At 45.2% G+C, this 18482-nt stretch overlaps 1 protein-coding gene across 1 annotated transcript; it reads right to left on the bottom strand.

The window, feature by feature from the left end:
• Nucleotides 1-2025: 2025 nt before the first annotated feature.
• On the bottom strand, nucleotides 2026-4120 carry LOC126534546 (ipis-1-like). Its single transcript, XM_050181804.3, has 2 exons — nucleotides 4067-4120; nucleotides 2026-3343 (listed from the first exon to the last, which is right to left on the bottom strand). Exons 1-2 carry the CDS (start codon nucleotides 4111-4113, stop codon nucleotides 2185-2187), a joined length of 1206 nt encoding a protein of 401 aa, XP_050037761.3. The 5' UTR covers nucleotides 4114-4120; the 3' UTR covers nucleotides 2026-2184.
• Between the last annotated feature and the right edge of the window lie 14362 nt (nucleotides 4121-18482).

Genomic DNA, 18482 nt, shown 5'->3' with positions numbered 1-18482 from the left:
ATCACTATTAGGATCATCATCATCGTCATTATGTTTACTGCAGGAAGAAGACCTCTTTCAGCGATCTCAATTAATCCTGTGTAGCGCCAGCTGACTCCGTCTTATGCCTGCAAATTTCCCAATTTCATCACACCATCTAATTGACTGCCGCCCTCGACTGCACTTTCCTTCCCTTGGTATCCATTCTGTAACTCTAATGGCGCACCGGTTATCTACCCTACGCATTGCATAACCTGCGCAGCTCCTTTCTTTCGGCTTAACGTCAACTAGAAAATTGGCTACCCCTGTTTGCTATCTATTCCAAAGCGCTGTCTTCCGGTCTCTTAAGGTGGTACCTAATATTTTTCATGCCATCGCTTGCTGTGCTGCCCTTAACCTCTTCTAAATTTTTCTTGCTAACCTAAATGTTCCTGCCCCATATGTTAGCACCGGTAGTATGCGATGATTGTACGCTTTCTTTTTCAATGATAATGGTAAGCTACCGGTTCTGACTTGCTGATGCCAACCGTATGCGCTCCAACCCATTTTTATTCTTCTGTAAGCTTGCTTCTCATGATGAGTTATGCTTATCAGGTATTCTTATTCTTCTTTGAATAGCTGGCCTAGATAAATGCGCCTTTGCATATTCTCAAGGGGCTGACTGCCAAGCATGAATTGTCGTTCTCTTCCCAGCCTTTGAACATTACGTTTGTCTTCCTCATGTTATTCTTTACTCTATCCTTACCCCTTGTCGGCTTAGATCCTACAGTATTTGTTACAAGTAATTTCCAGTGCCCATGACAGGTATCGCTTTAATACCCAAATGAAATTTGGTGACCCCGTATTATCTTCAACTTCTGATAATAAACAGGCAACCACATGAACTGTGGCTCACAGATTAATACGCCGTGTTTAACTTCACAAAGAAACACCTGAGACAGAGGAGATGCCGTAAAAAAATGTTTTTAGAGCGCTATAAACAACAGTTTTCAGTCATAAATGAAGTTACAAATGACGATGATACGATGATGACGATGATAATGAAGATAACACTAAGATTTAGTGGAATGCATTTTCAAAATAGTTAATATTTAATTATGCTGTGAAAATGACATAATTCTTTCAAATTAGTTGAGAACGCAGAACATTTAATGCCCTAAAGAACAAGCGAACTTGGGAACTGAATGGAAGTTATGAAATAAATTCGCAATCGCGACTTTGAGCGGCTACCTTGCAATTAGTAACAAAATGCGCCTTAGCGTAATTCACTCAGTGATTCAGTGATGGCGGCCTCGGACACAGATCTCAATATTGTACTGGAGAAGAAGGTGGTGTGGGCATCGCATCACGGACGAATATGATGAGGAGTTAGTCGACACCTTGTGCCTGCATTGCAAAAGTTTTGTAACCTCTGCAAACATCACTTACAACGCATACACAGACAGGGACCAAAAGAACGACGAAGACAATTGCGCTGGGTTTGGGTACGGGCTAGTTGTTATTCCATTGCAAACATTACTTACAGCGCATACATAGACCGGGACCAAACCTCTCGAAGCGGCGCTCTTCAGCGAGAACTCCATTAAAGCCGAGCGCCTCGCTTCATTCATAGAATTTGGGGGCCCTTAACAGACCCAGTGCTCCGCTGCCTGGCGGCTTCTCCCGTTTAAGTCATGGCTGAAGGCACTGGGCAGCTAGCGCAATATAAATTTTTTTGTGTGCCTAAATTACCCTCTCAAAAAGCAGTAATGAGATCTCGCCCGACGCTCGAATGGTAGCATTCGTAATGAGTTATGGTACAGAGGCATGTTCTGGTGCACCAAGACTCTGTGACAGCGCGTCAACAAGCCAAGGGAAAACTACACAAATTCCAATTCTAGGCCTTTAACATCTAATATACTTCACAGTGGGCCATGATGGACGCCATGGTGGAGGCTTCTGGAACTGAGTATATCTACGAAAAATATCTTTCATTACAAATGCCACACCGTGAAACACATCGACAAGGGTCGAAAACTTAAACACGGAAAAAGGCGGACACAGGTCTATAAGAGACTGCAAGATCACTTCAAATTTATGAATAGTATTTTGCTATCTGATTCAGGAAAATTTATATAGTTGGCACTCTCAACCTAAGGAAAGAAAGGTGCCGAATTTTTTCAATTATCAAGAAAGATCGTACGTTAACATGCTTCGCAGCACGTTTCATGGTTTCCTCACTGAGCCAACAAAGAGAATTATATCTGGCTCATTAGTCTTGATTATGAACATGAAAGGATGGTCGACCGTAAAGTATGTCGGCCGCAGGTTTATGGCAGCGGAGAGAAGCTGAAGAACCATTCCTGTAGCAGCAGCAGCTTCTGTGCCATCTTCGTCAACCTGTAGGAACGTCTTGTGGACTGCGTCGGAGACCGCTGGCTTGCCGCCCTCGAAGATACCCGAGAGGTCAGCGACCTCCGGCGTAAACAAGTCCACGACACCGAGGGCCTTGAGAACGTCGTTGAGAACGAGGCTACGCTCGAGCTTGAATTTGGGAACACTAAGTTGGACACTGTTGTTCTCCTGGAGGCTTCCGAGAAGCGTACGGAGTCTTTCCGACGAAATACGCTTTTCTAGAAATGGTAAGCCTTCCACGTCGTCTGGAAGTAGGATCACCATGGACACCTTGCCACCTCGGTAAGGCATCTCCAGAGCTCGGGCCCTGAGGTCCTTGGAGCTGCCTATTTTGTAACTCTGGCTTTCCTGGAACATGGTGTCCACTTGCACGGTGTTCTTTGAGTCGAGGTGGAAGTCGCGAGTTGCCGTGTGGGCTTCCTCGAAGGGTGACCTCCAGAAGCCCTTAAAGTAAATAGCGTTCAGCAAGATCAGCGCAGTGCCAGCACAGACGCTTCCAGCTGGTAGCAGCTCCTGAATTTTAGATGCGGTTTTTTCCGAGACCCATGCGTTCGCTTCGACTCGAACCGCTTCGGAGTCTTTCACAAAGTCGACGGACCTGATAGTGGCGCCGTATGAGTTCTCCAAGTACGATCGGTAGCTCTTCCGCACCGGAAATTGTTGGTCGCCGTACATCCGGTTCGCCACGTGGAACTCGACGTGCGGGGCGAATTTGGAGAGCTTGTTGAGAAATTTCGCGTACAGATCGTGAATCTTCTCCTGGTGGTCTCTGACGCGCAGGAGGGTGGCGAGTTGTTCGGCGGTGTTGTTTCGGGCGCCGGCAAGAGTCATGGTAAGGGCTACGGCAATGCTGAATGGGGAGAACACGATGTTCTCGCCGTTTCTGTTTTGGGACTGCAGCTGTGCGTACATGTCCACGGAGAACTGGAGCTCCGATTCCCTGAGTATTTGCATCGTGACTGGGCTAGTCCTGGAAAGAAAAGAAAAAAAAATACCATAGAGAGAACTTTGGAGGAAATGCACTGTGCAGCGGGTCACTGAGAAAAAATTGACTGAAATCACGATCAAAAGACGTGGTCTCATAATAGGAAATAATTCTGTCGTTCTAACAATCGTTGTTACAATTGAAAGCATCTCTCATACACGAAAAAGAAAGCATGACTTGAATGAATTGTTTCACAATATTTAAATAAGAGGGATGATTTCTTCGGGACTAATATACTCATTGTTTGCACACCGGTCACCGACGCCAACGTGTACAAAAAGATCACATGGCAGGTGCATTCACTTTTTACGACGAAGTAGATATTCTGTCAGACGAATAACTTCTAAACGTCGGTCGCCCTGCTTTAATGCGGTGCAGCCTTACCAACAGCCCAATGTGAAATATGTGTATGTGCAACTCTAGGCAGTATACCATATTGAGAGAAACAAAACTTCCACCATTTGAGATAGAGCAATGTGGTCAAAGTTAAAGAAAATAAAAAATGTTCCGCGGCCACGGGAAGAGTGCTGTGTTTGCACACGATTCGGCCAAGCACGACGTCAATGCGAGGTATTACGTGAACACATTAGAATTTCTCTGCATGAGGTGTCATAAGCTTTGTAGGCGCTGATAAGAATGAACGTTCGTTATAGCTATGACGCTAGACCCTCCATGATATTATCGCGCGCTTCTGTCGAGAGCACTCACCTTGGAATTTCGCTAGATTTGTGCCGACCCTTATGTGTTAATGCCATCTTTTGAGCTCTTGTTGTTGTTCGCAATGATTGGCACTTACCCACTACGGCGGACTTAACGAAAAAGCATCGCGCATGAGGGAAAAGAAAAAGAATGACGGCAACAAAATCGAACAAAAAGAAAGAAGGATGATAAATCTAAACAAAATATATCAATCCTACAGTCTGAATTGCTCCCTTTCTCTTAAATTTATGATGATGGCATGGACGCTGACAGCGTGAAATTGTAGTACGTTGTGGGAAAACCTAACCTATGAAACATAAAGGAGTGAGTGAGTAAATACTTTATTGGAAAACAAGGTATTGACAGGTGGCCTTGTGGTTAGGCAGCCACGAGCCCCTGGGCCCGGGCGGCTTCTTCAACTCTCTTGATGGCCTTGGCCTCAGGTGAGAGTCGGAGCTGAGCAACACGGCCTTCCACTATATATATATATATATATATATATATATATATATATATATATATATATATATATATATATATATATATATATATATATATATACTGCCTCGCTCTACGCTGCCTACGTCCTGTGCCTATTTTCTAAGTGCTCATGATAAGAGTGAGTGAGTGAGTGAAGAAACCTTTATTGCAGGTCCGGCGAGGACGCGAACTCGTCGCGCACCTGGCTAGTCCCACGTCGGAACCGGCAGGTCTAGCCCACCGGCCCGGTCGCGGGCACGCCGGACAGCCAGGATTTGCTTTTCTAGAGCGGGGCTACGCAGAAGCGATAAGATCCACAAAGAAACTTCACCTTTTACGGTGATAGCCTCCGCGAAAGTTAGCTGGCAAGGATAACTTTCTACCAGTGCGCATGGAAAGGGGACCTATAACGTAAAGCTATTCCGAACTTGTCTATTCCAATCCTGCGATCAGCCCTCTACGATACCCCCACTTCGCCTGTCTTTCACGTTACGTCTCAAAAACTGCGAAAACGCCTCGTCAGCTATATTATATGCACACCGATTATGCATGATTAGAAAAAACAAAACAAAAATAATTGTTTCTGATTCGACGAATTTTTCACCATTAGCCCGCTGCCATTGTGCAAGTGTTTTCGGGCTGCACCCATTTCACCTGCCTGTCACGCGACGTCAGAAAACGCCGAAAACTCACCGGGTCAAAGTGATGTGCACGTGTTAAAGACGCATTAATATACCGAATAGAACTGATTTTTGTTTCTGAATAGCCGGCTACTGCCTCGTTCCGAAAGTTCTGAAAGTGGCTGCCTGCTAATCGCTCTGGCACTTGCAACTCCGAGCTGCTGGGGGAGCAAGGATTTATTTGCGTATAATAATTTTTTTGCGTGCAGTGTAACGTTATCGAGTCCTTTCTGCACATATCCGTCATACTGTGTGGACTATGCTTTGCTGGGGATCTGTTTTGGCGGCATTTTTAACATTCCGTTGCATGTCGCCGCGATTTTCGACCGGCCACCACAAGCTAAGTAAGGGGAAGCGGACCAATCGCAGACGCCCGCACCATCCTCCTCATCGTGTTGTCCATTATCACTGTACTGACTCGGCCCCATCAAAACCCTCTTCACTTGAGCGTGCTCCTCGCCTCGTGTTAGCCAATTGAATAAGAAAAACTGCTCAACGTAGGCAATACTATTCTCTTTCGAAGCAAAAAAAAAAAAGTGACCTTAAACGAGGAGCGCGTTTGATTGGGCTTTTGAAGCAACATGTCGGCTTACCGCCCGATGCTTGCGTAGTCGATCACGCAAATTTGGCGTCAGGAGATTGGAATAAAAACATATAAGAATAGTTTTACGTTATATGGCCCTAGATCACAGTTATATGGCCCTAGACCATTGAGGATTCCCGTCTCGGACTAGGTTATACGATTTCTAAAAACAGCGCTAACAAGGACTTGAGTTTTTTCAATTGAGTAATATGTCTCTACTATTCTCTACCACAGTATGTGCTAATGCGCTGTATTCAGGATGCATTTGACAAGCGAGGTATGTATATTTCGCCTTCGAAGCGCAATAAGCATGACAGCCAGTGACGTCCTTGAGCCGGTAAAGTTTTGCCTAGAGTGAACAAATTTAACCGCATGAAATGATTATGGCCCGACTAAAGCAAACAAGGTCGGAGTAGGGTACGGTAACGGTTTCTGAGGGACGTAACGTGGTTTACTTTGATGACGACGTTCTACATCTTAAGTGATTGAAAAAGCAAGCGTTTTATGACGGTGACGACACTTAGTGTTCGGAGACATTGTAGATCGGTTAATATCCAAGTGACAGGGTTTCGCAGTTGTATGACGTCTTACATGTTTAATTACCTACAAAATGCTGGAAAACCACACAATCAGGTTTGCGTACTTCAGCCTGTGCTTCCACTACAGTTACGTCTGCTGGTCATCTGAGCCACGAGGCAACACGCCACTGCTTTTGTTTGCATCAGCGCATTCCATAAGAGACTAAAACGAAGCATGGCGCCCCTTTCCTTCCTAAGTGCTATCAACAAATCTTGTGACAAATATTTAGACAGCTTCCACAGGCAGCCTAACCACCTGTTGCGTGCAGCCTACCGAGGCTATAGGCTTTAATGTTTGCGGCAGGCAGCCTGTTTAAGAGACCCGATGGCACCAGCCACAATACAGACAAGACAAGCATAAAAACGAAAAGAAAATGTGGTTGTAGCTTCTTTACCCAACAATATTTGTAGCGCAACGTCAAGAGAATTGGTGAACGTGCCGTTCTCAGAGTTGTGTTCACGGCACCATGCAAGGTGTCTAGTCTCAGGGCAAAGGCTAACTCTGGCGCGCAGACGCAGAATAAGTGCATGAATGTGCAACTGAACCCTACAGGCAGAGAACACAGAATAATGAAATGTCAGGATTTGAGCAGTCTGTAAAAGTGGTGCTCAATATCACAAATACAAAGCACGTCAAAGTGAAACCGTAGTTATGGTTGGGGATGTGACGTGGATCGGGATTCAGGTACGTCAAGCTGTTTCCAGATGCTGCAGAAGGAGGTGGAAAGATAGCACGTGGGGTTTTGTTAGAATGGAGAAAGGAAATGACACGTACAAAGCTGCTGTTAGCAAGCTAGCCTGCCCGTAGAAAAATCAGGGGTTGATAAGTGTTATGTGCAATAATAATGCATGTAGTAGGGCAAAGTCGCACACGCACGCACACACACAAATGCGCACACGCACATACCCACTCCCCCGCACACATACACAAAACACACTAGCATATAAATTCTACTTAATGGATGACTTCGGTACTGCTCGTCTAATGAAGCAGGGAAACTAAGCTTATTGGCTGCAATTTGTGATGCAAATGGTTAGCCTCTTCATATCACACACACAAACACCCGCACACACAAACGCACGAACGCACAATCAGCTGCTATATTTCCGCCAAGTTTTTCTTGTTGCTGGAGAGCTAGCACCTGATGCTTTTTCGTCATTTACGTTAATCTCAGTCTGCTGTCGGCCTGGTAAAGGTCACTTTCGCATGAATGTCCACAGGTCCCAAATCATCACTAGGGAGCTCAGAGCTATGGGTCCGGCTGTTATCGCCAGACCCGGTGGCCGCCAGGGGTCCGAACGTCGGCAGAGGGTGGCACTGGCGCGGGAGAACGTGGAGTATTCACGGCAGCGACTCCGGCACTCCGCGCCTTATCGTTCCTCAGGGAGCGTTCGTACACGCGCAGCATGGACTGCTGGCCACGATACACAGTCCTGCAGTTTGAGGGCACAAAATGAACGCAATCGCTGAACAAGACTTGAAAAGCTGGAGTCGGTTTTAATGTGGCATAAAGTGCGGCTGTATAGTCCATCGCGTTGTAGAACGAAGGCTGTGTTCGGCGCAATATCGACGCGTATAATAAGAGCATATATTTTTTTGCAGCCGTCAGACTTGTTCTGGCATTCAATTTATTTCTCATAAATGTGCAGCGATGAGGAAAACGAGGTAAACGTGGCAGATTAAGCAGTTGACCGGCTTGCCCCTCCCTGATCACTCAACAGAAACCAACAGAGCAGCGTAGTTAACACGTGTGCGCAAACCGCACCAAAGAAAACACAAAAGAAAACTGAAATACGGAAACATGAGGAAGCACTTAGGCACCGATGGCATTCCTCTAAGAGAAAGGTCCTTCCTCGATATAAAGCGCAATAAGATTGTACTTATTACGTAAATGCGGTAACATTAGTTTATGCGCTTATTTAACTAGCCGTGATTAGTACGCTTCATTGGGACTTGCAAGTATTCACCCTGAAGTGTGAATGTAATTGATATATTTTTCGGTGTATTTGCTCGAACACAGTTACTACACATGCACGCATGCTTATGTGACACAGCAGGAAAACTGAAAACCAGGGGCTGGATTTCGAAATGTCTTCACTGCTCTTTTGTCATTGGCCGGCCGCCCTCGGAAACAGTACTTTCACTATGACTTAGCCAGAGGGAGGCCCGAAGGCGCAAGACAGGAGATGATACTTCGATAGAAGTGTAAACTGAGCTTCGCTGACAACCCACGAGCATTCTTGAGAAGCTTAGCGTCTTCTTAGACGACGGGTGGTGTTGTCCTCAGTCCAGTGGAGCTGAGGACGAGATTCGTGTCTGGGGCAGTGGGGCAGTTTGAGAATACGGCGGTACGACTGTAAATGTTTTCCCGCCGTCTTGGCTCACTAAGTAGTGACCTGTGTTGAGAGAACCGTGTTGTAAAACGAACCATTGGACAAACTTGGATCACTGAGTGTGTGACACTAGATGTGTGTCGCTCTTTAAGGACAAAAAAAAATCCTTTAAAATCTATAGAGTATAGGGTGGAATCGATTCCTCGATTGTCGCATATATTCAGAGAACGTTGTCTGAATGTATATTGAGACACGTGCCACAGGTGGGTTTCGTTGCGGCGCCACTGGATGGCGCAGTGTGTCCAGAGGGAAGCACGAGCGAGGAGCCCGGAAGCTGTGCATGCACGCCTGATACACGACGCGTTTCGGAGGTGCCAATGCGGTGTCTTGCTGCACTGCTCCATTGTTAATCGCATTGATGTCTCTGTCGAAATTATATGTAGACAAGGGCCATGATGACGAGTCTAGCAAGAAAAAAAGCTCCGATGACGTTTTGATCAAGCTGTTTCTTGAAGCATATCATATGAAAACAACAAATGGCTCCCAGTGTATGAGAAAGCCTGTGTTAAAGAAAGAACTCGGCTCTCTAAACAGGTTGCGGTGATTCTCACCTTTCCCACTGTTATCCGATTTTCCTCTTGCTACGGCGAGCGTTCACCTGTGTTTGTATACTAGGTTAAAGACGGCAAAATAAGGGCGGTACCTATATATGCGGAATTTCCTCATATAGGTGTCAAAGAAGTTTAACATGCTGTGAAGCAGCTGAAAGGCAAGGAATGTTTATGCTCGTTACTACTGCATTTACCTTAACGTGGAGCTACGTTGCGGGTCTTCTCTATTCCAAGCGAATCGGCAACGCGCTCGCTATTTTCAATCGCTTCACCGACCGAAAAGAATTAAGCAATGCAAATTTTACGGATTTTGGCGGTGTAACGTGCTTTTTATTTAGGCCCTCATTGCTGAAGCCCGCTTGCGAGAACAAAGAGAACAGTTACCGGCAAATTCCACGTAATACGCAACATAATTTTATGTATTTTCGCTTTGAAATTCCCCCACAGAGGAACAACTATGCAACGAGTAAACATAATTATTTATCTCCGAACTTCTTAAAAATCCACCAATTCTCATCGCGATTCTGGGAAAAATGTACCTCTCTTGTTAGTTTAAAAAATATGACATCATATCTCATGACATGTCTCGCAACATAAATGGTAACTGTGGTTGTTCGAAGCAGGTATTATAATAAGTTTCCAGCGTGACATTACAGTGTTTTTCTTTGACGCTTGGGAAAATAACTATTGTATAAGCCTGCAAGGCTGTACGTATAAGTTATGTTATGCTTCTCCGATACCTCAAAATTCTGGTTTAGGCCGGGGAAATAGTAGCGGTCTTGATAGACTCTAAAAAGATTACAGTTAGTGGAGAAAACCAATTTACTAAATAAACAATTAATTTTCCAAATAAGAATTGTTGGTTCAATAACATTTCATTTTTTTCTCATAGAAGTGTGCTTTGCGCGACCATAAATAAAGGTGAACAAATTTTAGTTTCACGTATGGTGGTGGGGTGGTGGCGGTGGATTTTAGCAACAGGGAGCCTTTAGCCTGGCGATAAAAGCCGGCAAGTGCTCCGCCAGAGCGTCGCCTACAACATCACTGTGGTATTTCCCCACGTGTCCATCAAACCAGTCTCTAACAAATAGGGTATTCAAGATAGAATAATACTTTGTGCTGGACAAGATTCGCGAAAGAAAAGCGATAAGACAGAGTTTCATGTCCGATCCGTAAGTAGCCTAATTACTGAGACTTTGTATAGGGGGTACACCAAACAAAATCAAACACTAGACCCTATCAAGCCTATTTTACGCTTTTTGTCTGTGCTCCAGACAACCGTATCTTTATGTATACTGTTGCTCAAATAATCACTGACTTTGAGCATTACCGTTTAAATTTAAAGTTATTGACGCTGGGCCGCTAGTGCAAATAGTACATTTATGGCTAATGGCAAGCTTATAACAAATCGGCTTTTCAAACGGATCAATAACACCAATATGAAGCCCGTTGGTGGGAAGAGTCCTGACTCATTTTTCAATGCAAAACTGAAACCAAAGGACACCAGGATCACGCATAAGCACGCATTAGATTTCTCACACGGCAAAAGTCAAGCTACGAAAGAAAAGCAAGAAAACCGTGTGGTGACGTCACCTAGAAAAAAAACAAGCCCTCGATGCACGAACATGTGCACAGGCTGTCAACCTGCCCCAATGACTGCTCCTTCTCAGTTTTCAGGTGACAAGCCCAAACCAAGCGCAGATTTGAAGCTGATATCATGAATCACTTGATACAGATAAACATGACACTTCGGCCGGAGCGCCACGGCATATGTGACATATCCAGTCACGTCTTCACGTGACGCACATTTAAGGAGGCGCGTCCCCGGCACGCTCAGTTTCCGTGTTACCCCCAAAAAGGAGTCAGAACTCCTACCGCCATCGTGTTGTAAATATAAAGTTTTGATGCGCTTTAAGAGCCGATTTGTTATGAGCTCGCCATTAGCTAAAAACGTTCAGCTGGTATTACTGGTTTAACATTTATTATTGCGATGTTAATGAACAAATCATAGTTAAATGGGCTGCACAGTTACATATGAAGTTTTTTTTTTGTGCGTCGTTTTAGCGTAATTTGTCCTGCAAAAAATAATATTTTTTTCTTGCAGAACCTCTGTTCTTAATAACTAGAGACAGTCGTCGGTGAAGCACGCGGCATGGGCCACAACCACTTAAGGAGTGCGTGGGATGCCAGGGCCACTGTTAGGCAGCAATAATATAGTTGTAGGTTGTCCCAACGAACGTTAGGAAAGCTTCAAGTTAAAAAAAAACAAGAACTGATACAATATACGGCAATGAGACCTATACGGCGTTCGATCATCTGTGATCTTACGCCACCAAGAGAAACTTTGCGTACTAATTACTTTTCTAAATATAAAAAAGAATAATTAAACCAATGAGACAAACAACCACTTGAATAACGTTAGCTGGGGGCACACGGTATGCATTTAACCCAGTCATTCAATAGCAAGTTGTCTCTGGAACAATGACGGAAAGAAATTAAGCATACGCACGTGTAGTACTTGTCGTATATCCTGGTTAGCGACTTGATCTGCGACCGCACCGAACTAGCCAGCACGGAGAGAAGCATGAAGTACAGGGCGAGCACCAACATCACCACGACGAGCTCGAAGTTGTGTGCGCGCAGAGTTTGAAACATGGCGTCACCGCATCCCCTCAGGTGGACCACCTGTCCGTTGTTGAAGGACAAAGATTCGTTTTTACCGTTTAATTTCGCGACGATACCCCGGGCTCGGCACGTCAGTGTGACGTCGTGGATTTCAGAGTATGTTGTAACTGTAGGTTACGTTGTAATTGTAGGTTATAGCTTGTAACGTGCCAGTTGGTATAGAGAACCTGCTTGAAAAGTTATTACGTCAATCGGCTGACCTTTATTTATGAGGTGACAATATACTGATTTATTGCTGTTTAGTGTCTCCTTAAATCAGGCGACGGGGAAGCCACCTGTGCAAAAGCTCATGCAGGTGGTGGCTATGGTGGCGGTGGTGTCAAACTTGACTTGTCGCTGTGCACCACGTGCACCACTAGCGGAACAGCCAGCTTCTGTGGCAAATGAAGGGAAATATCTGGAGCCGAAAAGCATCTTGCCAACAGCGATCCCGAATATACTCCCACAATTTCATTCGTTTATTTAGGCATATGAAGAAAAACGAACATACTACATGCTATACTGTAGAAATGTGATAGAAAGGGATTGCTCAGTGTCACATGGCAAATAATTTTTCCACTTTACTTTTTTCGTAGGTTTGCAAATACGAAACTTTCGCAAGTAGCAGGCTACGCTAAGTACCTGCTTCGAGAAACCGAAACTGCTGCGAAACTCTACCGGACTACTTGGCGCAGTAACACAAGCGCAGAAGCTGCACCATTATAGTTTTTTCCTCCGTTAACGCTGGGAGTTGTCAGGTGAATATATATACAACCGGTCAATGGCTACAGAACTGTCCTCTGACCGACGCAACGCCCGACTGTTCTTCGCACCTTCCAAGCATCGCGCTCGGCCATGCGAAGCACTCCGCGTCCGCACAGGGTGCTGGGGACGGGAGGATGTCCGCTGTGTTTGGGAACGTCCTCCACTATTCCTCCGTAGTCCGGCGTACGTCGGCAGCAGGACGGCGGAACGCTGCACCGTTCCGCACTGGGATTGGTCTTGTTGCAGGCGAAGTACTCGTTCGCCTGCCAGTCCCGGTAGCCGGCCTGGGACATGCCGCAACAGCGCAGGGACGTCTGCAGGTAGTCGATAGTCTGTGCCGAGGAATCCAGACCAAGCGCGGACACTTGAAACCCACTCTTTAACCCTGCAGTGCCTAAGCACTGTTGCAAGTCAAGCAAAATCGGAACAACTTGTTCACTTTCATTTCTGTTTGTAGTGAGGGTGCCTGTGCAAAGAAGAAAAAAAAAGAAAAAAAAGAGGCAATGAAAAGTTGTTGAGTAAACACTTCACTGGTATATTCACTAGTATTTGCTTTGCCGAACTATCTGCAACTTAAAACTCGCTCCAGCGTATCAAACGACAAATTTTTTATGTAAGTTGGCTCCAAGAATCTTGACGGTATCAACGATCTCTACGCTGGAATTAACTAAAACCAGACTGTCCCTTAGTGAGGAGTTTATCTGACGAGGTAAAAATGTAACTGCTTTTGCTTCATTTAGACTTATTTGTAACGATTTCAACTTAAACCACAAACTGGGACTCTGGAGGGCACTGCTTATGCCATTAGTTACACTCTGCGAATGAGGTGAACGGAATAACGCTGTCATTGCGTTCACCGAATTCATAGAGTGTAACTAATAGCATAAATATTGTCCTTCAGAGACTTTACAGTCTCAGTCTTAGGTAAACGTCGCACTAACGGATCGTCTGGTTTTGACTAATACTACGACAGCCACCATTAAGATGGTTGATACCGTGAAAAACTCCTGGCGCTTACTTCCGCAAAAAATTTGCCCTGGGATACACATATCAGCCTCCTCATTTCTCACACTTCTGAAGCAGCAAATATATTAGCAAATTACATTTCTTGCTCCCCTCTAACATCAAGCTCCAATTCTATAATGCACTACCTTTGTTTCAAGTAAGCTCCTATTCTCTTGTTTGGGGCACCACCACAATAACAGATACAGTAAAACCCCGTTAACTCGAAGTTGTAAAAACCGGAGGACATCTCGAGATGGGCGGCGTTTTGAGATAAGCGAACTTGGGTAAATATAAGCCCCTGGCCGCGCATAGACAACATAGAGCATTTCAAGGTAAACGCTATTGGCTGCTAAATATCTCGTCAGCTGCTGAATATGCCAGAGGCGGTACTTTCGGTAGATCCCTTTTGCGAGATATTTGTGTCACTCGGCACCCAACACGTCGGCCGTCTACGGGAAACAGCCGATGCCTGCACATAACCAAGTAAACGCTGCTGCATGTAGGCGGTGAAGCGTCCAAAGCTCAGTTAGGCGAACGATCGCCAAAGCCCTCGTAGTCAAAAAGAATGCAATCGGCTGGGAGTACCGCTCCAGGGCAGCGATTTTGGAGCCATGCCTTTCGGTCGATTATATGCCACTCTTTCATCCGCTGTTTTCGGCTGGCTTATCCCATTGATAACGCTGACGGAGCGTCGCTACGAGCACTGACGAAGCGCGATAAGAAACGGCATCGAAAAAGGCATCATTACAAGATGGCGTCCCTAATCTCGTTACTTAAGAGAGTGCCACAAATGCACCAAACATTCGGCGCGGATCGCGCCGCACCGCGTAGTGGACAGCATGGCGAGTCAGCAAGCTGATGACGCTCGGCGCACACGTGAGCACGCATGTTGCGAAGATCACGTCTACCCTAACTTTATTTCTTATTTGTTAGCATTACCTTCAGCGCCAAGAAGGCATTGGCGCAGGGAGGCCTACATTGCTTGAAAAAAATGAAAGAACACCAGAAACAAACATTGCAATATATACGAAATAGAATATACTAAAGAGAATGAAAATTTCTGCGGCATGCAAAAAAATATGAAGGAAGTTAAAGAAATACATGTTTGAAAGCATATTTTCAACAATGGTTGGAAAATTGGGGGCATCAATAATTACCCAGGCTAAAGCATTCCATTCATCAATCGTGCAAGGAGAAAAGAAACATGTAACCTGCACGCACGTATCTTTTTTTACTGTGGTCCCTCCCGCTGGAAATATAATGTGATGTGTTCAAATATTTCTTTTTATCAGTGCAGGCACTGATAGATCTCAAGCAAAAATTTTTGGCGAATCACCTTTCGACGCGATGCCAATGGTTTCAGCCACGATGTCGCAGCTTCTAATACAAAAATTAGAATTGCCCGTGACGAATCTTGCGGCCCGCCGCTTCTGAACCCTTTCTAGTTTGTAAGAGCTCCGGTATACGGATCCCATGCTATTGACTCAATATTAGTAAAAAAACGCAGCGAATTCAACGAGCTGCAACTTTAAATCTGAATTGCGCTACGTAGCGCAAGTCGACACCATTCTACCCGCAAAACGCGGATAGAACTAATTCTCGTGCGGGGCGCCACACGAGAATCCTCCGCGCCGCCGCCGCATGCGCCACAAGTAACCGAGCGGCGTTTGCTCCGCTGTGATGGTTCGTTACGATGAGTTCCTTTCGAAACAGGGCTACATTTTTTGAAGGCGTTATCAATCTTGGGTACATCATGCGCTTTCCGGGGGCTATGTATTTATTTATGTTTTTAGCTAACCAATTTCCCGCCTACCTGGGTACTGGTTAGTTCGTGGTCGAATGGGTAGCGCATTGGGCTGCTGTGTTGAGGTAACAGTGTTGGAAACCCTGAATCGGACTAACTTGGGTCACTGAGTATGTGGCAACGCGTTTATACGTGCCGCTCTTCAACGAAGTTCTTCCATGCGGACAGGGGACCTGGTAGATGCGGGACTGAGCGAGTACCACTGTTAGAAGAAACTCTTTGACGCCGATTTGAAGTACTTGGTGTGTGCCAGTCAGTCTGTGCTGATCCTCAATAAGCCTCCTGGAGGCGAGCTTGGTTAAGTGCGAGTGAGTGTGTGCCACTCTCCAATAAACATCTTTGTCGCTAACTTGGGTAACTAGGTATGTGCCATTTGGAATGTGCCGCTCTAAATCACGAAAAAGATTCCCTAAATTTATCCGATGCTGAGCGGAAATAAGTCGACGTCACAAGGGTTCCTCAAGCACAGCAACCTCACGCATTTGCAGGCTGCACCGGAAGTTCACTGGGTGTGTGCCGCTTTTCAATGAACGCCTTTGACGGCAACGCTTTAGTGAGTTGCATAATGAATGCACTAGGTATATGCTTAGGCATACATCATCATCATCATCATCATCATCATCATCATCATCATCATCATCATCATCATCATCATCATCATCATCATCATCATCATCATCATCATCATCAGCCTGGTTATGCCCACTGCAGGACAAAGGCCTCCCATACTTCTCCAACTACCCCGGTCATGTACTAATTGTGTCCATATTGTCCCTGCAAACTTCTTAATCTCATCCGCCCACCTAACTTTCTGTCGCCCTCTGCTACGCTTTCCTTCCCTTGGAATCCATTCCGTAACCCTTAATGACCATCGATTATCTTCCCTCCTCATTACGTGTCCTGCCCATGCCCATTTCTCTTTCTTAATTTCAACTAAGATATCATTAACTCGCGTTTGTTCCCTCACCCAATCTGCTCTTTTCTTATCCCTTAACGTTACACCTATCGTTTTTCTTTCCATAGCTTGTTGCATCGTCCTCAGTTTAAGTAGAACCATTTTCGTAAGCCTCCAGGTTTCTGCCCCGTACGTGAGTACTGGTAAGACACAGCTGTTAGTGACTGCTTAGGTATACGCCACTCTTCAAAGAACGTCTCGCCATTTGGCTTAGTGAGTATGTGCCAAGAGTGTGCGGCAAGCGAGGGAAGAATTCTCAGCGTTCGGAGGCACCGGCTTGCCGCGCTTCTGGTCTCGGAGGGTAGGCGCTGATTTCACGGCAGTGCCAGTAGACGGCGCGGCGTGTCCAGAAAGAAGCGCAATGAAGCAGTTCAGTTGCTACATGACGTGTTTCTCAGGCGTCATGCATTTCGGAAGCCGCGCTCAGGCTTCGGCATGGTGGCGCTAGATGGCGCCGAGTGTTTTTGGGAAAGCGCGAAAGAGGAGTGCGGCTGTATTGTACATGCCTCATGCGGTGCCTCGTTTTGACAGTGATAATACGTTGTGTCGCTCTAATGATTGAATGGTAATGAATTACCGTCGACAGCCGTCGTGAGGTGGGTTCTGCCCTCAATTTTTTTACTTGGAGTTAGCGAGGTATCAGCAGTGGTGGTTCACATGAGATCAGCCTCGTTGCCTGTAGCTGTCAGCTGTTCTTGTAGTGCCAGGAAAAGTGAGGCGATATATGATATTTTTTGAGGAAGAATGTTGACGAGAGGCGCATACACAAAAAAACACGACCCATGCCTAACTACATCTAAGAGGAAGGTTTAGCTCAGGCCCAACTCCGACGCGGGCTATTCAAATACATGTAAAACGCGAAAGCGCTTTTCTGAGATAACCTCTGGACAGATTTTAATGAAATTTGTTGCATTTGAGACAGAAAGTTCAATTCTAGTGACTGTTGGAAGCGGAGTTTAGATTTAAGGACTGAATCTTGTTAAAAGAATTTTCAAAAATTTGAAAGTTTGGAAAAAATAGAAGCATGAAGTTTACAAATTGATAGATCTGCATCAAGAACAAGTATCGCGGTTCTATAAACGGCATCCGTTAGATCATTGAAACCGGGCAAATTTTTCGTATTGGTTTGTGTCTTACACGAATTTGTTACGTTGTGTACAAGGGCTTTGCAAGAGTTGTATTTCCGTATTACTAAATTTTATCAGGTTCATGTGTAACATATCAATTTTGTGCGCTTTAGACGTACTATCAGATGCAGTTCACAGAATTTTGATATCACTTTTCATTGCTGAGTTACAGAGTTTTAAACTTGATAGTTTTGTTTGTTGAAAATTGACGATTTTTGCCAATTAGTAACAAAAAAAATTGACAATCTAAATCGAAAATGCGAAACGAACAGTCACTAGATTTGAAATTTTTATTTAAAATGCAACAAACCTTGTCAAATTTGATGCAATCGTTGCCGAGAAAAACGAATTCTCCGTTTACATGTACAGGCTCGGGTGCTCCTATTTAAATAGAAGCACCCGAGCTAAAGCTTCTTAGCCTTCGGGATTCGTCAAGAAGAGGCGCATACACAGGGGCACATGCCGAATGGCATACACCGAGAGACCCAAGTATTCACTATGCCAGACAACTGGCAACAATAAGCTGCCCATTCAAGCAGATTCCCGGTAGCCTGATTCGTCTACTCAGAAAGACAGTACCCAGCGCGTACTCAATAGCCTGACTGTACTCCACAAGAATATCCCGCAAGGAAACGACAATGAACGTCAACTCAATTGAAGAGGCAAAGAGAGCTTCGCCTTCAAACAAATCGGCAGATTCCATGCATATGTTGGAACCAGTTACATGGGAAGCTTTCTAAGATCTGTATTGAAATTACTTCACTTCTCCTTCTTCTGACTTCTCTGTAGCTGACTTCGTTTTTTTGTTGCTCACTTCTTCACGTCTTGCCATCTTGTTT

Source organism: Dermacentor andersoni, chromosome 7 (genome assembly GCF_023375885.2).
Source record: "Dermacentor andersoni chromosome 7, qqDerAnde1_hic_scaffold, whole genome shotgun sequence".
Classification (NCBI taxonomy): Eukaryota; Metazoa; Arthropoda; class Arachnida; order Ixodida; family Ixodidae; genus Dermacentor; species Dermacentor andersoni.
The sequence above is the reverse complement of the archived record's forward strand: the minus strand, read 5'-3'. Positions and strand labels throughout refer to the sequence as shown.

Bases quoted from the DNA above. Each gene is read 5' to 3' on its own strand.
- LOC126534546 (XM_050181804.3), bottom strand. From the start codon at position 4,113: ATGGCATTAACACATAAGGGTCGGCACAAATCTAGCGAAATTCCAAG. The intron at 3,344-4,066 runs GTGAGTGCTCTC...TTTTCTTTCCAG, and splicing joins AAATCTAGCGAAATTCCAAG to GACTAGCCCAGTCACGATGC.